Source organism: Netta rufina, assembly GCF_964035555.1.
Source record: "Netta rufina genome assembly, chromosome: 20".
Lineage (NCBI taxonomy): Eukaryota > Metazoa > Chordata > Aves > Anseriformes > Anatidae > Netta > Netta rufina.
The window spans coordinates 12,656,445-12,680,181 of record NC_140144.1 but is presented as its reverse complement, the minus strand read 5'-3'; the positions used below and the strand labels follow the sequence as shown (position 1 = coordinate 12,680,181).

Below are 23,737 nucleotides of genomic sequence, written 5' to 3'. Positions count from 1 at the left end.
TTAAAAGAACTAGGCAACGTAAGAATATTGAAAAATCTGTTTCCTGAAATCTGCTAGTTTTTCTGAATTTTCTTCAAAGATTAGCTCAGCACTTTTTTTTTTTGTTTTGTTCTCTAATGTAGAAATTCTTTTTGTGAATTACTTATTTCTTCTATGTCAGGAGTTAAAATGATATCACTGTATACAAAGTATAATGAAATCTACATAAGTGGGGCACAAAAAGTAAACTTCAGCTCTGTTGCTACAGGAAGAAATCGTTAATGTTCTGTTAACTATGGTTGTACTTTCAAGATCTTGGCTTGTGTATTTATAAATATAAATGATTTCAGTTGGTGGCTTAGTTTCTGGAATTTTCATTACAAGAACACCAGGTACCTATCTTCACTTTCCATGCATTTCATGTATTAGAGATGGTATTTTAATCAAAAAGGCAAGTGAAACACTTTGTGGTAAGAGGCACTTTCATTCCCAGTATTTTGGTTCTTTAGCTGGAAAAGAGAAATATATTGGTAATTATAAATTCACGGTAACCTCATACAAGCAGTCTTGTCTTGTGATTGGTTTTCTTAGCATGTATGGTAGTTTAACAAGCGATGAGTTAAACCACACTGCCCTCACACTCCACCTCCTCAGAAGGACAGAGGAAGAAAATATGATGAAGAAAGAAAAGCTCTTGGGTTGAGATAAGGATAGGGAGAGATCACTCGCCAATTACTGTCACAGGCAAAACAGACTCAGTATAAGGGAGATTAATGTAATTTATTACCTATTGATAACATACTAGAGCAGTGAGAACTAAAAGCAAGTAAAAGCACCTTCCACCTCCCACCACCTCCACCCCCCCAGCCTCTTCTGTCTCCTCCCATGGAGTGGTTCAGGGGAATAGGGTTTGTGGTCAGTCCATAATGCTTCATCTCTGCTGGTCCTTCAAGGTCCTTCCCCTGGTCCAGTGTAGTGTCTGTGCTGTGGGATGCAGTCCTTTTGAACTGATCCTACGTGGGCTTCCCACAGACTACAGTTCCTCAAGAGCTGCTCCCATGTGTGTCTGTACCATCAGGTGCAGTCCTTCAGAGCTGGACTGTTCCAGCATGGGTCTCCCACAGGTGGCAGCTATGGCCAGATCCATCTGCTCCTGCATGGTCCTTCATGGGCTGCAGCATGGAGATCTGCTCCACTGTGATATACCACAGGCTGCAGGGTGACAGCCTGCTCTACTGTGTTCCTTGCCACAAGCTTCAGGGAAATGTCTGCCGTGGTGCCTGGAGCACTTCCTCCCCTCCTTCTTCACTGACCTTGGTGTCTTCAGGATTCTTTCTTTCTCAGTTGCTCACTACTCTCTCCCAGCTGCTGTTGCGCAGCAGTTTTTTCCCTTTCTCTGGTTTCCCACAGACGCAACTTGTGTCACTCATGGCTTGGCTCTGACCAGTGGTGGGTCCTTTTTAGAGCTGGCTGGAACTGGCCCTTCTCTAACACAGAGCAGCTGCTAGACTCCTCACAGAGGCTATCCCCACAGCCCCCCTGCCCCTACTACCAAAACCTTGCTGTGTAAGCCAAATACTCTCTTTATCTTTTGAAATACAAATGTAAAAAGGTGTTTGCCCTCGTAAGTTTATAAACATTTAATTCCTTAGTATTTTCCTCAACGGCATCCCTATTGCTCAATGTTTTCTATCTTTTATTTATTATAACCTGTTCGTTTTGTCTCAGCCCTAAATGGTTTCTCCTACATCCTTCCTACTGGTCTGTTATGACCAGTTGTCCCTAAGGTTTCTCTTACAGTTCATACTGAGTCTGTTGCAGTTCTTGCCTTGTTAGCTTATTCCTGACGTAGTCTCAGATCTCTTCAAAGGAAGGGGCAAAGAGAACAAAACATTCCAATAACTCTTCTACCAAGCAAAGGGAGAAAGTATTGTCATTTAATAACATGTATTGCTGGAGGGAAGTGAGAAAGGGTATACTACTGCATTATTGTTGTTCAGATCCTATTTCTAAAGTTTGGTATAATATGTGACAATCTCTTTTTACAGTTTTTAGAGGAGCAGCATGCAGTGTTATTTCCAGCTGATCTTTGAGGGGAAAAAAAAAACATTCTCTGCTGCTTTTTATGGATTCCAAACAATGTTGTTGAACACAGGAAAAAATGTCATGTTATCTTTGTGTTGTTAACTTTTCATGATTTATTTTTTTTTTTTGCAACAAAAGGAGTTTGTCTTCTGGAAATCACTGGATTCCCTTATAGAAAGACCAGGCAGCCTTTCCCAGAATGTTTATGAAACTCTAGAAGTCTTCAAATCAAAACAAGCCATATTTTCTGATGTAAATGCGGGAAGCAGAGCAGGATATACTGAACAGTATACCTCAAAATGTTCGGTATCATCACTGACTATTACGTTTAGAGATTATTACTGCTTTCTATCTTCTGAGAACTTACACAAATATGTAATAAATGCAATAAAAGACTGCTAGTCACAGTGACACTACGAGCAAGTAGGGTTTTAAACATAGCAAAGCTGAGAGGACTAGAATCAACATGTCCGTAAGAGCCATTGTTTGGAAAGGAATGAACGTGAAGATCAGTTTCTGGAAGGTGGCATGTACCTCTGTATGCATTCTGCACATTGGTGTAGCCAAAACCTGAGACAGGAGAATTTCTGATTAGCACTGGATATACCAGAAGAAAGTACAGCTTTCACACTCACACATTCTTAGAGTTATAATTGGGTCATTCCAAATCTGTAGTCAAATTGGTAATAGATGTGTTCATACCGTCCCTATGGGTAGTGGTATGACACATTCGAGAAGGAGAAACCATGTAAGATTTGTTTGCTGATCATATGGTTGTCTTTGGAACTAGAACATTTATCTTAAGTTCTCTCATAGCTTATATCTAGTGATGCTGATGGAGCCATCCAAAGAGCTGGAAGATTCCGTGTGGAAAATGGCTCCTCTAATGAGGTAAGTGGCTACATATACTCATAGAAAACAAAAAATAGATCAGTTTCAGTTACTCTTCACAACTGAAAGATGGATATACAGTCAATTACTAGGGTACTGGTCTTAAAAACATTAGATAATATGAGAATATAAGAATCTGAGAGTATGGAGATGGTGGGCTTTTACCCTCAAGTCTAAGGTTTTATTTCAAAAGTACAAAATCTTGACAATTTCCTTTTTAAGGACAGAGATTATATTTATTTTAGTTTTGGTGATGTTTTGCTCATTTGATCTGGTTAAAAGAAAAAAAGTGTTATTCTCTGAATAACACTTTGCAGACTTTAGTTCACTTTGTTACACTGGTGTCTTGATGATACTATAGTGTTCAAGCTAACCTTTGTGATTTTAAGTTTGTTCCTGAGTGTGATGAGTTTATAGCTTTTTTTTTTTTCCTCTTATATGTGTTTAGGCAGCTATGCTCATCTTTTAAATGAGAGATGAAGAAGCTGAATGGTGCCTGAAAGAGTCATTCATTCCAGATTCCTGTGCTGTTAGTCTCATGGTGTTCCCCCTTAACCACTACAGTGATATTTAGATTTCTCCTTAAATGGAGGACGGGAGTTATCTTCCTTTGTAAAACATTTCTAGCTATAAATATCAACGTAATGCTTGAAGAAATAAAACTTCATAGTCTAGAAATGTACATCAGGTCTTGATAAACTTGTATTGAAATAATATTAACCATAAACTGTTACAGATCATCTGTTTATAAAGTATACAACTAAAATTCTTCTTGCCACGCTTGCTTGACTTTTCCCTCTATTATTATGTCCTCAGTTTTTTTCTTCAGCATTTGATCTGCAGTCTCCCAATTCTGTTTCAGAATACAGACTACACTCCAGGAACATGGCACAGAACAGATGTGCATTTGGAAAATCCAGAATATTATACAAGATGGTATTTCAAATATTTTTTAGGAAAAGGTATTAATGTTTTTATGAATGTATTTGAAGTTTTGTTCAATGCAAAAGCAATGTAGCTTTGAATTGCAAGTATTTAAACATGGGGCAAAAATGACGTTAATGTAATACTAACGCATTTTTGCCCTGTACTCAACGCAAGTTCTTGTTTGTATTTTTAACTTGAAGACAGAGGATGGTGTTCTGTAAGCAGCAGAACCCATGCTACCAAACAGAAAACAAACAGAAGCCCCTCTAGGCCTTGAAGTCTATACCTGTCTCTTGTCTTTTACACGTATCTACATAACTATATATTTATATACAGATAAGTATATATTTTCTCATGTAAACCTGTGTGTGTTTTCTTTACAATGCATAACACTTATTTTTCTCTAACAGTTCATCAGAATTACATAGGTACAGATGCAGAGAAGAACCCTTTCTTTCTGTCCGTTGTACTCTCTGACCAAAATAATCAGCGTGTTCCCCAATACCATTCAATTCTTTGGAGAAAAACAGTAAGAAACAAATACTTAATTGCTGCTCTGCCTTTTTTGTTTGTTTGCTTGCTTGCTTGTTTTGTATGCATTCACCACAGACTTTTTTGCTTCTTCAGAATTTTGGTATTTAGTATATGGAGATTTCATTTTTATATGAGAACATAGAATTCTATCCTAGTGGATAAACTAGCTTAGTAGATAACAGTATACATAACTTTATGACAGAAATGTACAATGCAAGATATTTCTAATTGTTCTTACATGCAGCTCTGCATTGTTTTTAATAATGTTGCCTAAATTGTTCTTGATTTATATCCTGTGATGAGTTTAAGCTGTGATATACTACTGATTTACTGATATTTTTATACAGTGATAAGAAAATAGCCAAATGTGATACTGGTTTCACTAATATCTTCTTAGGATTTTCTTTTCACTTAGCTTTCAGTAATGACCTTTATCTAAGCAATTAATTTAATATTGTTTAGTACACATGCATAGGTCACTTTTTTTTTAGAAGAGAAATAGTTATGTCTACTAGTTTCAACAGTCTTCCTAATGCCCAGTATTGTACTGTGAGTTTCCTTTTTAAGTTCCTACATGGCAGAGTAGTAAAAGCTAATTTAAAAATAATTTTGCACCATCCTATGCATTTTCATGTTTGTTTGTTTGTTTGTTTTAATTCAGTAGTAAATATGACTAAGTAAAACTAGCATGGTGTTGATCTTTGTTTTTTACGAAATTGTTTTTATCAGTATTCCTATTTTAATGTATAGAGAATGTCAGTATGTCCTGTAATGTCTTCTATTTTTCTGTAATTTTTCCCCCTTTATAGGGTACTCAGAAAATATGTCTCCCTTACAGTCCCACAAAAACATTATCAGTGAAATCTATATTGAGGTATGTATTTACAAATAAATTATGGGTTAAGAGACTTGTATGTATCTTTTCTCCCTGGAATTCGGAGCTTGTGTTGCATGATTTTCATGATTTTAAAAACTGCAAAAACAGGTTTACAAATCTTAATCACTGAGGACAGGAAAAATGTGCTTTTAATGCCTGTCCTGGAGTAGAAAAAGTGACGATTTACATGTAGAATGGACAAAGATTCTCAGAACATTTCTTTGGCAGAGGGACTATTTTCAAATTAATTGTAAAACAGGTGTAAATTTAATCTTGACATCCATGCAGGGTTTTAATAGTTTCTGTACTTAAAATGCAGAAGTTTGGGAAGTCTTGGAGATTAGCACTGTGGAAAAGAAATGATGATTCTGGCAATATACACTTACAGCCCAGAAAGCCAGCCATATCCTGGGCTGTACCAAAATAAGCGTGGCCAGCAGGTCGAGGGAGGTGATTCTCCCCCATCTACTCTACTCTTGTGAGACCCCACCTGGAGCACTGCATTCAGCTCTGTGGCCCCCAGCACAAGAAGGACATAAAAGTATTTAGAACGAGTCCAGAGGAGGGCCACAAAGATGAAGGGGCTGGAGCACCTCTCCTACAAAGACAGGCTGAGAGAGTTGGAGTTGTTCAGCCTAGAGAAAAGAAGGCTCCAGGGAGACCTTATAGCAATCTTCCAGTACCAAAGGAGGCCTACAGGAAAGCTGGAGAGGGACTCCTTGTCAGTGAGTATAGTGATAGGACAGAGGGTAATGGCTTTAAATTAAAAGAGGGTAGATTTAGATTAGATATTAGGAATAAATTGTTTACTCAGAGAGTGGTGAGGCACTGGAACAGGTTGTCCAGAAAAGTTGTGGATGCCCCATCCCTGGAAGTGTTAAAGGCCAGGTTGGATGGGGATTTGAGAAACCTGATCTAGTGGAAGGTGTCCCTGCCTAAAGCATGGGGGTTGGAATTAGATGATGTTTAAGGTCCCTTCCAACCAAAACCATTCTGTGATTCTACAATACATTCCATGTAAGACAGGGCCTTTGAACAATTCCTCTTGTAAGCAGTTCTAACTGCAACTATTAGTGCTTTAATGTTGAAATGTATGCTAGCCTTTCTATTACACAGTATTTTGTTTACATTTCAGTGCTATGAGTCTTGAGAAATTTGAGAAGAGCCCAAGGGAAATTTTTCATCCCGAGATACAAAAGGTAAGTGGTGATTTCTTCTTTTGCTTAGTTGTTTTTCTTTATTATTTTCTGGAAAATAAATCATTAAGCATAAATATTACTAGTTCCTTTGTTTCAGCAGAATAATAATGAGGATTAGGGGGTTTAAAAAGTAAACTTTGTTTATCAGTTGAACTGGCCACTTCAAAGCAAAACTTAAATACACAAGGATGTAATCATTTTATTTGTGTTGCCTTTAATGCCAGAGTGCTAAACAAACTGTTTTATTTGCAGGATTTATTGGTTCTTGAGGAGCAAGAGGTAAATGTAAGCTTACCACTCCTAGCTCATAGTTCAAAGAATATAGCTGTATTTGTTATATTTGCACTGATACCTTTGTAACAACTTCGCAGTCGATTGCTTATTGCAATAAAAAAAAATGTAGTATTAGTTTTCAATATATGAAATCCAAAATCATTTTAAACACCAGTATAAAAAGTATATAATACAATTCATAGTCTATAATCAAAGGTAAAATATTAGGTTCTTGTTATTTGTGCATGTAATGGGGTTGGTGTGAGATATATATTCACGTATGCAGGATGTACAGAGAAGGCATTAGTTTAGGTCTTTTGCCTGTTTAGCTTATAATCTTTAGTTTTATTTTTTAGGGATCTGTGAATTTTAAATTTGGAGTCCTTTATGCTAAGGATGGGCAGCTTACAGACGATGAAATGTTCAGCAATGGTGAGTTTTTACCTTTTCCTTAATTTTTTATTCATTCCATTAAAAATATAGGATACTGCTCATATACCAAGCATGTGGAAGCCAGATAGTGAATAATGATTATGTTAACAGTAGTTTTGTAAGGTTTTTGTGTTCATATTGGGTGGAAACACTGTAGAAAAGAATATTCTATTTCTATGAAAGGTTGCTGTAGGAAACCTAATATTACAGCTTGGAAAATGATGAAATTTTCTTTCTAGAAATAGACTATACAAAGTAAGATTTAAAAAAAAAAAAAAAAGCAGTTGAAGGAGGTGACTCTTGTTACCTGCAAGAAGTCATTGTTCCTAGTTCTTTCATTCTTCAGGTTTTGTGATCTCATTCTTCTATGCACTTGAACAGTGTTATGGAGTTAGCAAAGGAGATCATTGTTTAATGTCACATGATGATCCTTTTTCTGCCATTCTGCAAGGCTGGGATGCTGTTTCTGTAAGGGTAGAAAGCCTGGATGACATGAGAAGAAGCTAATTCAGCTTAAACTCTGGTCCTTATGTCCTGAAGGCAGGACCTGTTCCTGTATTTTAATCAGTCATTAGTAGGTGTTCTATTACTACATGTGCTTTGTTTTTGTAACATTTCTCCCTTCCATGTATAGAAACTGGAAGTGAGAGCTTTCAAAGATTTTTGCATCTCTTGGGCGACACAATTACTTTGAAAGGCTGGACAGGCTACAGAGGAGGACTGGACACAAAAAGTAAGAACTCAGCTGAGGCAAAGAAGCAGGGGCTACAATATAAAAGATTTTGCTTGCTGCATGTGCATAATATTTGTTGAAGAAATAATATGATTCCAAAAACTTTTTCACATGCATGCTAAATGCTGTGCTTTACGTGGAAACAGTTAAGCAGGTTAGCTTAAATCACTGGTATGTAATGCAGTGGAAGAGAAGATACATAACTTGTATTTTAAGGTGAACATTTCATTTTATGTTGGAAGGGAGTGAAGAATAACCTGAGATATTAGTTGTTTCATAACAGTAAGGCATCACGGTTTGAATGTCCCTATGTGATTTTAGGAGGTTAGGTGAAGGATGTCATAGGTTTTAGCTGTGGGAATATGCAGACTAGGTTGCACGCTCAGATTTAGACATCTACGCAAAAACATGCAGCGTGGACATGTTCTAAAATTGGTCAGAAAAAGGGATGACTAAAGAAGGTTTTGTAGAAAGACCTGAAATATCTTCTAATCTTTAGAAAACTTAAAGGATACATTCCTACTAAGAATCTTGTTTTCCTTTGCAGATGATACAACAGGAACCTGTTCCATCTATACAGTTTACCAAGGGCATGAAATTATGTTCCATGTTTCAACCATGCTGCCATATTCTAGAGAGAACAAGCAGCAGGTACATGGTTCCCCCTTCCCCTTCCCTTTTTTTTTTTTTTTTTTTTTTTAGTGTCGTTAATCACAAACTCCAAAACATCTTAAAATAAAATAGGGAATCTTCTTGCCTGTTAATATTTTAGAAATACAAGTCTTAAGACTTCTGTGAAGAATTTCAAATTTAATTAATTTAAAAATTACTAAATAGTTCGGTACTGAGATGACTTGCAGAACTTCACTGCTGCAGTTGTCACTGCCTTCAAAGAATTTATGAAGGCTGGAAATTAGACTTAATTCTGAATTATCAGAATATGCACATGCATAACATACAACTCATACTCAGGTAGTAATTAATGTAGCTTGAAAGAAACTCTGCTTGTGAACATGTTAATGACCAGTTCTGTGCATTTGCTGTAAAGCACTGCTGTTGCCCTCTCGTAGATGGACTAGATGGATTCTTGGGGTGCTTGTTCAAATATGCTCTCATCCATTGCTTGAACCTTTATGAAGGATTAAAAAAAAAAAAAAACACAACACTTTATAAGCACATTCATAATGATTTATCTAAAATTACTCACAAATTGTTTTATTAGTCTTTTAGGCAACTATTATAATCATATAATTAGATTATATGTCTTATTTTTTTATTTCTAGTTTTCTCACGTTTTTGCCTTGGGTGACAAGATCACAGCAGAATTCAGAGGACCTTTATTGTTTTGAAAGAATAATAGGATTGGTGTTTTTATCCTTTTATTTCAAGTGGTGGATTTTCTTTTTTGGAATATTACGTGTTCCATACCCTATTTGTGAATATTAATATTTGGAAATTAGCTTTTCTAACTTTAAAAAAAAAAAAAAAAAAAAAAAAGAAAGGAAAGAAAAAAAATAGCTACACTTTTAGCAGCTGCCTTGTAAGTGCAACATGACATTGCTAAGTTTACTTAATTGTAGTTAGTAATTTATATTGTCTTCAATCATACTTATGATACATTTTCTTAAGACTGGCATTTCCTGAGCTGAATACAGTTTAGGAGTTGTTGTTTCAGGGTTCTGTCATAGAATGTTGATCTCCTTTAAATCCTTGTGTCTGCCTTTTCCTTCCTATTTTTCTTTCCTTTTTTTTCTCTCCTTCTTTTTTTTTCTTTCAGGTAGAAAGGAAGCGGCATATTGGAAATGACATTGTCACTATCGTATTTCAGGAAGGAGAAGAATCTTCTCCAGCATTCAAGCCGTCCATGATTCGCTCTCATTTTACACGTATCTTTTTTCTTACATATGTACTTTTTTTTTTTTGAATAATATTATTATTTCTAATTCTACCCTAATCCCTTTTACATGCTGCTTAGAGAAGGGAAAACTATTTTATGGTTGGCTTTCTGGGCTACAAGTGCTCATTTTGAGCTTCGTATCAACCAACACCCCCAAGTCCTTCTTATCAAGGCTGCTCTCAATCCATTCTCCACCCAGCCTGTATTTGTCTTGGGATTTGCCCCAGCCCAGATGCAGGACCTTGCACTTGGCCTTGTTCAACTTTACAAGTTTCACACGGACCCACTTCTCAACCCTGTCCAGATCCCTCTGGATAGCATTGCTTCTCTCCAGCATGTTAACTACACCACAGAGCATGGTGTCATCGGCAAACTTGCTAACAGTGCACTCGATTCCACTGTCCATTTTGCTGACAATGATGTTAAACATCTTGAAGGTGATGCGGAATAAATGAGCTGATGAATGGAAAACACTGATCAGAATATTCCAGTGCTGTGGTGTTACTCAGCACCAGAAAAATGGTCCTGGAAAATTTTTTGAAAGGTCTGGCCTATAAAGGGATTTCTCTTTCCCTGAGGTACATGATTCTTCTATTGGGTGGCCTTATTGAGAAATGTACCTAACATCTGCCATTTCAGGATGCGTCCTATATACATACGGACTTGTTCATGTCATTGTAAGTAATACACAGGTGGTCCACAGAGTCATATCACCTTCCTGGTGTTTTCAGTTAAGAGGAGCCAGGGATAAAGGTGTCCATAAAAATACAGGGGCTGGTCTGTGTGAAATGTGTAAACTTATGTGTCAAAACTTATTTAATTTGCTCTATCACTTTCTACTCACCTTCTTGCATACTATAGCATCCCTTTTTTGGTGCTTCTACAATGGGAAAAGTTAAATATGCAGATATTTCAGTGTGCTGTCCTATATAGCAATGACACATGTAGATTAGGATTGAATTAATCAAATAAAGGCAGCTAGTGTCAGTTCAGATGTCCCAATGTACCTGAAATGTCTGTGCAAGTCTGGCTTACATGATTTAGGGCTTACAGAAGATCTTTACTCTTTTGGAGTGCAAGCTAGAGTCTAGAGAGTATACTCTCAAGCATTTTGAATATATTTTTGTGTATTTCCAGTTTACATCTTTCACTTTATTTTCTTACAACTCTGATAGCAAAATTATTTTGTGGGATTATTCTTCCTCAGTGGGAGTTTCGGCATAAGAGAAGCTAGGAATCATTTTTTGTGTTTTTTTGTTTTGTTTTGTTTTGTTTTTTTGTTTTCTTTTCTGGTCACCTAAAAGAATTTTTAATCTCAAATCTGTAAAATATGCACATGAAAGGCAGAACTATATAGCACACTTCATGCTTCATATAACAGCAACAAGTATGCATTGTATGCATTTGTGGTAGTAGTTCAATTTTTTAAATTGACCCCTTTTATAATAGTAAAATGTATGGTCTGGAATATTTTGTCTTTATTATTATGCTTGACTACTATTAAATCTGTTGCAGGAACAGATTAAGATATATGTGAGCTTTATTAGTACTGGATTAATTTCCTTAACTGGATGACAGATATTTTTGCCTTGGTGAGATATAATAAGCAGAATGATAGTTACAGGTAGGTTCTGATAGTAACTAATCATTTCATACTTAATTTCTGATTGTTTAGAGGTAATGGGAAAATATTTTGTGTTGTCTACCTGTCTATATGCCTGGAAACCGAATGAACTTTTAAAATTGAAAGACAGTATGGATCTAGATGCAGAGAACTGTAAATGGGCTGTAAGCTATGTGTTTCTAACAATCAGAATAATGAAATTCTGATACAGTCATAAGCTAAGGGGGCAAAACGAAAGTACTCTTTAGATGAAATGTAAAAAGTGGTGAAAGATATGTCTGCAAGATTCTGATCTGATGAGATCAATGATATAGTGAACTACCTGTATGATGAAAGTTAATTAGACTTGATGCTGTGATAGCTGTGGAGTGGATCTTTACTGGTCCGGGTTCAGCTGTAGCTAAGCAAACCAGCTCGTTTGTAGGGATCTTCAGGATACTTAAGAGATGTACAGTTGATCATCACATACTTAAAACCTAGGGAAATTTTGGTGGCAAATAATATATTTTTCAGTTAGCTGTGGGACCCTCACACATAGAGTCCTGTGCTGTCCAAGTCTGAGTCTGTTAGCTCTCATCAGAATCTGAACAGCAAGCATTCTGGCATTCTAGCATTCTGTAGGCTTTAACAATGTGGTGGTTTTACTCAGGTGGGCAGCTGAGCTCCACCACAGCAGCTCTCTCACCGCTCCTCCTCAAAGGGAAAGGGGGAGAAAATATGATGCAAAGGGTTCAAGGGTTGAGATAAGGACATGGAGATCACTCAACAGTTATTTTGACAGGCAAAACAGACTCAGTGTAGGGAGATAGAGGAGTTTATTGCCTATTACTAGCAAGATGGAGAAATGGGAAACAAAGGAAACAAACTAAGAACACCTTCCCCCCATCCACCCTCTCCCACCTCCTCCCCTCAAATGGCACAGGGGAACAGTAGTCAGCACTTTGCCTCTGCCACTCCTTCATGGTCACTCTCTTCCTCTGCTCTAACCTGGGATCCCTCCCGTGGGATGTCATCCTTCCTGAACTGATCCTGCATGGGCTTCCTGCAGGAAGCAGCTCTTCAAGAACTGTTCCAAATATGGGTCTTTACCACAGGGTCTATCTATCAGGAACAAACTGCTCAGACATGGGTCCCCCGCAGGCAGCAGTTCCTGCCTGGTCACCTGTTCCTGTGTTGTCCCCTCTCCATGGGCTGCAGCTCTGGCCTGGAATATGCTCTGGCAGGGATTCTCCACAGGCTGTAGCCTCCTTAGGGGCAGATCCACATGCTTCCACCTTGGCCTCCTCCACGAGCTGCAGCATGGAAATCTGCTCTACTGTGGTATGCCATGGACTGCCAGGGACAACCTGCTCCACCATGGTCCTCTCCACAGGCTACAGGGGAAGTTCTGCTCCAGTGCCTGGAGCACCTCTTCCCTGTCCCTCTTCTCTGACCTTGTCTGCTAGGCAGTTTCTTATTCTTCACTCTCCCAGATGCTATTGCGCAGCGTCTTTTTTTCCCTTTTCTTAAAATTGCTCTCACAGAGATGCAAACAACATATAGGCTTGGCTCTGGGCAGGGGCGGGTCCCTTTGGAGAGCTGGCTGAAACCTGCCCTTACGTAATATGGGGTAACTTCTGCATTCTTCTCACAGAAGCCACCCCTGCAGTCCCCCACTACAAAAACCTTGTCACGTAAATGTGTTACAAATGAACAAAGTGGCTTTTACCACATAAACCATTCCAGCTATTGTCCTGAGGTTAATGGTGAGATGCCAGAGATATCTGTCAGTCTTGAAAAAGCAGAATTGCAGAGGGATATCATTATCTGAGCCCATGGGAGGGTTTCGGTTTGGGCTTGAACAAAATAAGCAGTAAAGACAAATAAAAGAGCTGCCCTTTGACTTAAATTGTGTACTGCATTTGTCAGCATAGGACACAGATTTTGCACTATTATTTCTCCTTTACGAAGTAGTAGCAATGTTTGTACTAATCCCTCTTCTATTGAAACTGCTACATCATTTACTATTTAGACTAGGTCAAAAAAAAAAAAGGAGGATTGCATTCACTTTCAGATATGTCTGAGGACAGGACACTGCAAGCTCAGATGCTGAAGTCTCTCATGGCTAAAGAATTTCTATTAGGAAATCAAAATATCTAGACGGGAGATTTTGGGGCATGAAACTAAAATTATGCCTCAAACTGGAATGCATATGTGCATCTATAACACTAATTCAGAGCTAAAAACTTTGCAAGATGGAAGGGGGAACTCAGTGTGTTGGATTGTGAATGCAGACTCCTAATGATGGTGTCACCGTGTGTGACTTCAATAGTTATTTAGCAAAATTTTAAACTGTTTGTTTATAAATCATTATATCCCACATTTGCAAGACCAAGACGAAGATTGACCATGCTGGGTTTGCTACTCTGTCTGAAGTATCAGTTAGCTTGTAGGGGAAAGAAAGAAGCTGTGTACAGGGGGGTAGACTTAGAAATGGCTTCCAAGAATCAACACAGTCATTAGGTAGATTGGTTTTGCTTCCTCCTTTCCTGAAAATTCCATAACTATAAGGATTCAGGCAGCTTGTGAAAGAGACCAACAGTATGCCTTATACTGATCACCTGGCAGTAGTCCTTTTTTGAACAACCAACCTCATTCTGACAGCTAAGAAATACAGTTAAAGTGTTGAGGGAAGGCATTCTTTTAGCGTCTTCCTCCATGCACGGTATAGACCACAGACACCATCCATCGTCCATGGTTTCAGAAGCTGCTGCTCAGATCTGATCACATTATTCTAACATCATAATTTCTGGATTGCTTTAGAAGGTGTTTTTATTCTTCATAGGCTGAGCTATCTTTATAGTCATCTATGAATCCATTTTTTTGTTTGTTTTTTGCTGTTTTTTTTCTGCAACACAAGTTACCTGAACCTTTTTTATCTTAAAGATACTGCATTAATTAAACCATATTGCCTAGCTCCAAAAGTTGATAATTATCAGTAAAAGTTTGGTGTTTCTGGTGTTACTCAAAAAGAATCACATCTTTCACAACTGTGGTGAATGCACAGGTAAGGTGGAAATCTGTAAGGAGAATATGTTTTGTAGGTGAAGAACTGTTCTTTTACAGCTTTTTTGAAAAGGACTAGATTTTGCCAATACCATTAACAGCATTATTCTATGAGTAGAATCGCAGGCTTCTGTTGTAATTGTTACTGTCCCAGTGTTTACGTAAAGGATTCAGAATTTTGGTTCAAGCAATTCATTCCAAATGAATGCCCATTTATGAGTGAGTTTGCTTGCTCGTTTGTTTGTTAGCTTGTTTTTTGTTAGACCTGTGGAAATTCTTACCTTAGACATACCCAGATAACTGTTTCCAGTTCTTTCTCCTGTCTGTAAAAACGGTGGTTTTTGAACATGGCTTTGAATACAGATAAATACTTGTTCTTTCAATAGGCTGAAAATATTTTCAGAAGAAAGTGTTCCTCTCTTTGGGCCTCCACTTCCATCCCCCCCTGTGTTTACAAATCACCAGGAATTCAGGGATTTTGTGTTAGTGAAATGTAAGTCATTTTTTTATTTTGCTAGAAACACTTTTTAAATAATTACTTTACTAAATTGAAATTCATGATGCTTAAAACGTAAATACATTTTATGGTGTATACTGCTCTTCTGTACATTTTTTTTTCCCAAATCTGTAAAGTAGATGGATGCCAGGTCCAGTCAGATGAACACAAAAATGATTTTCTATGCAGTTATCCTTGTCAGACTACTAGATCTAAACTGACCTTTACATATGTAGAATGTGCAGCCACATATATTTTCATGTTTTCTTATAGGAACCTGAGATCTCACATAATTTATAGTGCTGCTTGATACTTAGTAATAAAAGGTGTTAGGTTAGCATCTCTGAAAGTGTAAGTATTTCTGAATGCATGCTGAATAGTTGCCTTTCTGCACCTTTAAGATCTTTTTAATTCTGTAGTGGTTCAGTTCCAGGTTTCCTTGACACTTGCGCTTCTAAACGAGCCATAAAGAGATATTTGGGAGCAGATCATAGAATCATAAAATAACCCATGGTAGAAGTGATCTCAAAAGATGATCTGGTCCAAAAGGAAGCTGAGATGAGATTATCTAGCAACCTCTCCAATTGCATCTTGAAAACCTCCAATAATGGGAATTTTACCAGATCCCCAGAGACATTGTTCCAGTGATCGACCTCACTATAAAAAAAAACAAATAACAACAACAAAACACTTCCTTATATCAGGACAAAACCTCTTCTGGTACAACTTGTACCCATTGCCTCTTGTCTTCTCCACGTGGATCCTTGTGAAGGTAGAGCCTCCATTTTCTTTGTAGCCACCCTTTAACTATTGGAATACTGTGATGAGGTGACCTCAGAGCATTCTCCAGGGTGAAAAGACCTAATTCCTTCAGTCTTTCCTCATACAGCAGATTCTCCAGCTTTTTGATCATCTTCATGTCACTCCTTTGGACCCTCTTCAATCTGACCCCATCTCTTTCAAACTGGGGGAACCAGAATTGGACAGTACTTCTCCTGTTTTCAGATGTGATAGAGCTATGTTTCTCCATAGTAACTGGTGTGGTGCTGTGTTTTGGATTTAGGATGAAAATAATGTTGATAACATGCACATGTTATAGTTGTTGCTCAGCAGTGCTTATACTGAACAAAGACTTCTCTTGCTGCAAGGAGCTTGGAAAAGCACAAGAAGCAGCGAGGGGACACAAACAGGACAGCTGACCCAAACTAACCAAAGGAGTTTACTATACCACATGATGTCATGCTGAACAATAAAACTGGGAGGGAGTTGGCTATGAGGGGTGCTACTGTTGCTCGGGGATTGGCTGCGCATTGGTTGGCTGGTGTTGGCTGGTGGTGAGCAGTTGAGTTGTGCATCACTTCTTTTGTTTTCTTTGCCCCTTTTCTTCTGTATTAAACTGTCTTTATCTCTACCACATGAGTTTTACTTTTTTTTTTTTTTTTTCCCCAAGTTCTCTCCCTGATTCCAGTGGGGAGGGGGTGTGAGCAAATGGCTGTGTGGTGCTAAGCTGCCTGCCAGGTTAAACTGCAACATTGCTCCAGGTGTGGCCTGACAACCACTGAGTAGGGTCAGATGATCACATCTCTATCTCTCCTAGTAATGCCTCTGTGGATGGAGCCCATGATTTGATTTGTCTTCGTTGCAGCACTGGTGCACTGCTGAATAACATTCATCTTGTCTACCAGGACCTAAAAATCCCTTTCAGCAATGCTGCACCCCAGGCACAGATCCTAGCCTGTGGTGGGTTCTTTTGTAATGCCATCGCAGGTGCACTTGGCTTTGTAGAGTTTACTCAACAAGAACTTCATAGAGTTCTTGCTTGCTCACTCTTCTTGCCTCTCTAGGTCTCTCTGTAAGATGACTCTCCCATCGGATGTGTCCACCTCACTACTCAGTGTAGTGTCATCAGCACACATAGTGAGGGTGCTTTCAACCACAAGATCCAGATCATTTATGAAGATGTTGAAAGTGTGGTTCCTAGTGTCAGTTCCTGGGGGACCCCACTTGTGGCAGGTTTCCAGATTGAGTAAAAACCATTAATCACCACATTTTGCCATCTTAACACATTGGGGTGGATTCCATCTAGGTTTGTATGAGTGCATGCCCTGCATAATGGCTGCAGACCAGCCCTTCCAAAACAGGTGTTGTTGGACCTACTTGATACTGTGATCTGGATTGTAAGCTACACTGGTAAAAAAAAAGAGGAAAACAAGGTATTGAGAGCCTCTGCCTGTTCAGCACTATTAGTAACTAGTATCCTTGCCCTGTTCAGCAATGGGCTTACATCTTCACTGTGCTGCTGCTTGTTGCTCGTGTATCTGAAGAGTATGTTCTTGTTCTTGACGTTTTGGGCCAATTTCATTTCTACCTGAGCCTTAGCCTTCCTGCCTGCATCTCTGCATAGGTCTTAGCAAGGTTCTTGTAGTCCTCAGTGTACTCATTGAAGCCTTTTTTCCATAGATGATACGATTCTTTTTTGCTCCTATGTGTACCCAAAAGCTCATTGTTAAGCCAGGGTGGTCTCTTGTTCTGCCTTCATCCTTTCTCTTTGTAGGGGATGGTCTGTTCTTGTTCTTCCAGGAGATTGTTCTCAAATAACTCCCAGCGCTCACAAGCTCCTTTGCCCTCCTTGCATGCTTCCCATGAAATCCCTCAAAGCTGGGCTCTGAACATACTGAATTTGCCTCTTCTAAAATCCAGAATCTTTGTCCTATTGCTGGTCTTCAGTGTGCTCAAAAGGCTCTTAAACTTCAGTGTTAGGATTTCTATATCCAAGGCTATTATTGGTAGTTGTGTTGTCAAGTTCACAGTTTGCAGGCAGTAAACCTAGTTCACCTTTGGCATGTCCAGCATGTGTAGCAGGAAGCAGTCCTTAATGCATTCCAGGGACCTGATGGAGGATCTGTGCACTGCTGCGTTGTGTTCCCAACAAGTGTCCGGGTAATTGAAGTTACCCTTGAAGATAAGGTTTTGTTGGCCTGAGACGTCTTTGAGCAGCGGAAGGTTTCATTGGCCTCGTTGTCCTGACTGGGAGTTCATTAACAGACATCTAACATAATCGTAAGGATTACAATTACACACTTACCTGACAGGAACTTTACTAGTAACTTATTTTGCACACATTACTAACAAATATTTAAATTGGTTTAGGACTTAAACTGATTAGTAGTTTGTCTTTAATTTTTATATCAGGAGGTTATTGGGGTGCCTTGTAGAATACTGCTATTAGTCTTTATTTCCCTTTAAGCTTGAGGGATTGTTATTTACTAAAAAAAATGCAAAAAGAGGTGAAACTAAGTTACTATGGGAAAACTGGTTATATTTATATAATAGCACATTAAAATAACATATCTTCTTTTCCATTATATTTTAGTAATAAATGGTGAAAAAGCCACCTTGGAAACCCCAACATTTTCTCAGAAACGTCAGCGCACTCTAGACATGCTGATCCGCTCTTTATACCAGGACCTGATGCCTGATCTACACAAGGTAAATGTAAGTCAGAAAGTCAGAAGTGATCTCTGTGCATCTCATATGTTCTCTCCTGCTTTCACTAGGACACTGAATGTTCTGTTGCTTTAAAAGGCTGTAATTCTGATGAGCACTGGATTGTGTACACTAGGCTAAATACTAATAGTGACATAGTTTGTTTTACAGTTACATGAAAATTGAGAGGCTGTCCTTTCAGGGTAGGACTGTCCATGCGTGTCCACGCAATCCAGTTGGCAACCAGTCATGAGTGATGTTCCCCGGGGGTTGGTGTTGGGGCCCATCCTCTTTAATACATTTATTGATGATTTGGACAAAGGAACTGAGTGCCCCCTCAGTATGTTTGCTCAGTAAATTGGGGGTAAGTTTTGATCTGCTGGAGGGTAGGAAGGCCCTGCAGGCCTGGAACCTGGACAGGTTGGATTGATGGGCAGAGGCCAATGGGATGAGGTTCAATATGGCTAGGTGCCAAGTCCTGCACTTTGGTCACAACAACCTCACACAATGCTACAGGCTTGGGGCAGAATGGTTGGAAAGCTACACAGAGGAAAAAGATCTGGGGGTGTTGGTCAATGCTCACCTGGACATGAGCTGGAAGTGTGCCCAGGTGGCTAATGGCATCCTGGCTTGTGTCAGGTATAGTGTGGCCAGCAGAACCAGAGAGGTGCTTGTCCCCCTGTACTCTTCTCTGGTGAGGCTGCACTACAAGTACTGTGTTCAATTTTGGGTCCTGCACTACATGAAGGACATTGAGACCCTGGAGTGTGTCCAGAGAAGGGCTATGAAGCTGGTGAAGGGTCTGGAACACAAGTCTTATGAGGAGCAGCTGAGAGAACTGGGGTTGTTTAGTCTGGAGGAGGCTCAGGGGAGACCTTACTGCTCTCTACAACTACCTGAAAGGAAGTTCTAGGGAGATAGGGGTCAGCTTCTTCTCACAGATACCTAGTGATCAAGAGGGAAGAGAGGGAATGGCCTCAAGTTGTGCCAGGGAGGTTCAGGTTGGAAATTAGGAGATTTCTTCTCAGAAGGAGAGGTTAGGCATTTGAACAGGTTGCCCAGGGAGCTTCTGGAGTCACTGTGCCTGCGGGTGTTTAAGAAAAGGTTAGAGGTGGTACTTAGGAACATGGTTTAATGGGTAATATTGGTGGTAGGGGGATGGTTGGACCAGATGATCTTGAAGGTCTTTTCTAACCTTTATGATTCTATGTCTGCAACCTTTGTTGCAATTGTATAGTATGAAAGTGGTAAATGATGACAAGTAGGAAAGTAAAGAAGTCAATGATTTGAAAAATAGTGATTACTGTTCTCTGAGAAGCAATACAGTTAGATTCATCATGACAGGAAAGTATATTAAAAGAAAAGCAGACAATGTAAATGGTATTGTATTAAATTGACTAATTTTGTATTCAAAAATATGAAAACCTGATTTAATTTTAAAACAAAAGCATTTTTTTCTGTTTTAGAACATGCTTAATAGAAGGTCTTTCAGTGATGTGTTGCCAGAGTCCCCGAAATCAACACGGAAAAAAGAAGAAGCTCGGCAAGCAGAATTTGTCCGACTTGGTCAGGTGGGATCAATTTAGCAAGGATGCATCTATGTTTACAAAGACTATGTCATCACTTTATAGGCATACTGGATTTTGGTGTGCTGTAAATACTAGCAATGAAGATATATAAAATACTTTAAACAGCTTTATTCTTTGAGTGGAACTGTGTTTATATGGTATTTCGCTAGAGCGTTTAGCCCTTTTAGAATCAGCACACTTTCAGTTATACATAGCTGAAGAATTCATGATACTGTGACCATGTGTCTTTTGGCACCATCCCTGTAGCAGTATGTATCTATATAGTTTGATTTAGTGGTTTGCTAAATGCTTTTGCAGGTGAAAGGCCAGCTTATGTAACTGATAAAAGGTTCCTCTAATCAGCTGACCCACAGAAAGAATTGTGTAGATGTGTCAGAGGCTCTATGTCCAAGTGGAAGCCAGTGACGAGTGGTGTACCCCAGGGATCTGTCTTGGGACTGATACTGTTTAATATTTATATCAGTGACATAGACAGTGGGATTGAGTGCATCCTTAGCATATTTGCTGATGACACCAAGCTCATTTATGTTTATATTTATATATTTATGTTTATATATTTATGTTTATATTTATATATTTATATTTAAAGAGCCTATCACCATATTGATAAACACTCTTTGGGACCACCCTGATGGCAGGGGTAGTAACAAGAGTTGGCCTTTTAGTACCTCAGCACTTCTGATTCCAACCAATTTAAAAAAAAAAAAAAAAAAAGAATAAAAAGAAAAGGCTACAAGACTTTGCTGTAGAAGGAAAGGATGCTAGCCAGAGGGACCTGGACAGGCTGGAGAAGTGGGCACATGTGAACCTAATGAAGTTCAACAAGTCCATGTGCAAGGTACTGCACCTGGTTTGGGGCAATCCTGGACATGAAGGAGACTAGGAGAAGCACTCTTTGAGAGCAGTCCCGCAGAGAAGGGCTTGGGGGTTCTGGTGGATGAAAAGCTTGAAATAAGCCAGGAGTGCATGCTTGCAGGCCAGAATGCCAACTGAATCCTGGGCTGCATCAACAGAGGAATGGCCAGCAGGTTAAGGGAGGGGATGGTCTCCCTCTATTCTGCCCTTCTAACGCCCCACTTGAAGTAGTGCCTCCAGGTCTGGGCCCCCCAGAACAAGAAGGATGTTTATCTTTTAAGAGCGGGTCCAGAGTGGGGCTACAAAAGTGCTCAAGGGGATGGAACACTTGTCCTATGAAGAAAGGCTAAGAGAGCTGGGGCTTTTCAACCTACAGAAGAGAAGGCTCCGGGGTGACCCCATTGCAACCTTGCAGTACTTAAAGGGGACGTAGAAAAAAAGATGGGGAACGACTATTCTTAATCAGATAAAGACAGGATAAGGGGGAATGGCTTTAAACTAAAAGAGGTGAGATTTAGATTAGAGGTTAGGAGGAAATACTTCACTTGGAGGGTGGCGAGGTACTGGAACAGGTTGCCCAGAGAAATTGTGAATGCCTCATCCTTGGTTCAAGACCAGATTGGATGAGGCCCTGAGCAACCTGATCTAGTGAGTGGTGTCCCTGCCTATGGCAGGGTGGTTGGAACTGGATGGAACTGGAGGTCCCTTCCAACCCAAGCCATTCTATGATTTCGTTCTGTCGTTCTGTTGATTACTATGTTGGACACTTCATATTTTGAGCTTCTTTTTTTTTTTATAAGCTATGTAGGCTTTGGCTGCAGCTCCATAGTGATCAGTGCAGTCTTTCTTCAGGGTATAGATAATTCCCCTTCTTTCTTAATAACTGTAATAGCAATTCCAAGCTGTAAACTACTTTGTCATCCTAAGTTGTCCTTTCTTCTTAGGCTTTAGGTTATATATTAGTGACAAAAGCTTAATTTAACTAAAATACCTGTTTGTATTAGGCGCTGAAATTGAAAACCACTGTGAAAGGGGATACACCAGCTACCCTGGCAACCACCAGCTTTTGTAAAAAGGAGGTGAGTGAACCCATTTGTGTAAGGAGAGTTCAAAGAAAAAATAAAAAAATTCAGTTGAGCATGGCACTGTGTATCGGTTGAAAATATTATTTATTTACTTTTCTGATTAGATACTATAGCAGCAAAGTTGTAATGTATAGTGTTAAAGTGATTCTTCAGCCCATAGCAAATGAATAAAGGATAAGCCTGAAGGTAGTAGTACTTCTCATGCTAATGCAAGTCTGGATATTTTTATATCTGAGCATATTTCATGAAAAAAAAATATATATTTTCCATAACCAATCATCTTTTGATTATTTTAACATCTTTATCAAGTTTAAAGCAAAATTTAGTTGTGTTTTTATTTCCTGTAACTACATTTTTTTTTACAAGGCATAGGAGTGAAAAATGTAAATTACACTTTTCTATGTGCATCTTATATATAGAAGCTTCAGAAGTGCTTGTAGAATTTCAGACTTCAGCTTAATACTTAATATTAGAGAAGAGATGGGGGAGGGGACAGAATTTGGGAGGTAAGTACAGAGAACACATGACAAAATAACAATTTGGGGGAAAGGTAGTTTTAGCAGTACCATGTCTAAATATCACAAATGAACCATGAAATGAAATCAAACTGTATATGCATGGAGGTGCATATATTTTAAGTCTGTATTTTAATTGTTTAATAACAAATTTCCAGGGTTACACTGAATATCAGCAGCTTGGGTTTTAATTCCAGTGTTCCAAGAGTGTATCTTATACTTATTAGTCTCCAAATCCAATTGGTAGGGAGAGTATTTCTCTGCAAGAAAATTAATTAGATTTTGATATTTCAAATTCAAAAAATATACTTTAAGAAATGTATCCTGCCAAAAGTATTTACTTGTTCTTACATGTTACTGTCTTATCTCATTCGTGTCTATATGGTCAGTATTTCTTAGTATAATTAATATGTATCCCTTATGTTACATCATAGCCTTGGGAGTCCCAATCTTTCTGCAGTAATTTTCCTCATGAGGTTGTCTGTGCAGATTCCTGGGGCCAGTCCTTGCTGGTTTCTACAGATGCTGGCATCTTGTTAATTGATGGTTAGTAAATGATGCTGTGTTCTTGTGTCAATTATTTATGTATCTGACCATTTTCTTCAAAATAAATGTTCATAAGCTCTGTTTAGGTAATTGGTAAGTCCTCACCTGCAAGGATAGTACCAATCCAAGTGAATCTATTACATTTATGTAATCTAGCTGCAGATTTTTTTCTCTGCATCAGAATCCTTATTTGGAGCCAATTTTCATGCAGATTTCTGAATGTTTTGTTATTTCAGATGCTGTTATCTTGACCATCTGAAAAGATTTATGAAGTCAAACCCAAACTCAAGGAGCGTCTGGATTTTTTAGCCCTTGATGATACTAATGAACATGAAGCACAAGGCTTATGTGGTGATGAAAGCCTGTTTCTTCCATAGCAGTGCTTTTACTAGTTTACTACTTATATTCTGTGTGCCACATAAGGCCATTGGGACTAAGAGAATTAAGTTAGTTCTCAGTGAAAATTTTCAGACTTTCGAAAGAAAGGTCCCTTTCAGGCTTCAGTTGCATAATTTCATCCATAGCAATGATAAAACACTCCTATAAGGAAGTACTGGTTATGATGCTGCAGCATACATACGAGCTTTGTTGCAGGATGTTTCATTTTCGTGAGAAAAAACAAGACTTATTTTATTAGAAAGAAATAGTTCAGAACCATTGACTCCCAAA

The 23,737-nt window shown here is 38.7% G+C and overlaps 1 protein-coding gene across 8 annotated transcripts in view; it reads left to right on the top strand.

Moving 5' to 3' along the window:
• The window catches only part of GARNL3 (GTPase activating Rap/RanGAP domain like 3), a 52,960-nt gene that overhangs the window by 13,376 nt on the left and 15,847 nt on the right, over positions 1-23,737 (top strand). For 5 of the 8 annotated variants that reach the window (XM_084298886.1, XM_084298890.1, XM_084298888.1 and 2 more), the window contains exons 3-18: positions 2,881-2,955; positions 3,818-3,917; positions 4,293-4,411; positions 5,226-5,290; positions 6,429-6,492; positions 6,745-6,771; positions 7,122-7,197; positions 7,832-7,930; positions 8,478-8,581; positions 9,708-9,816; positions 11,406-11,451; positions 14,883-14,989; positions 18,366-18,487; positions 19,945-20,049; positions 21,927-22,001; positions 22,957-23,068. In XM_084298886.1, the coding sequence (XP_084155012.1) occupies positions 2,881-2,955; positions 3,818-3,917; positions 4,293-4,411; positions 5,226-5,290; positions 6,429-6,492; positions 6,745-6,771; positions 7,122-7,197; positions 7,832-7,930; positions 8,478-8,581; positions 9,708-9,816; positions 11,406-11,451; positions 14,883-14,989; positions 18,366-18,487; positions 19,945-20,049; positions 21,927-22,001; positions 22,957-23,068 (1,405 nt within the window). The remainder of the gene's footprint in view (positions 1-2,880; positions 2,956-3,817; positions 3,918-4,292; positions 4,412-5,225; positions 5,291-6,428; positions 6,493-6,744; positions 6,772-7,121; positions 7,198-7,831; positions 7,931-8,477; positions 8,582-9,707; positions 9,817-11,405; positions 11,452-14,882; positions 14,990-18,365; positions 18,488-19,944; positions 20,050-21,926; positions 22,002-22,956; positions 23,069-23,737) is intronic. The other 3 variants (XM_084298887.1, XM_084298889.1, XM_084298891.1) reach the window with 2 other exon arrangements.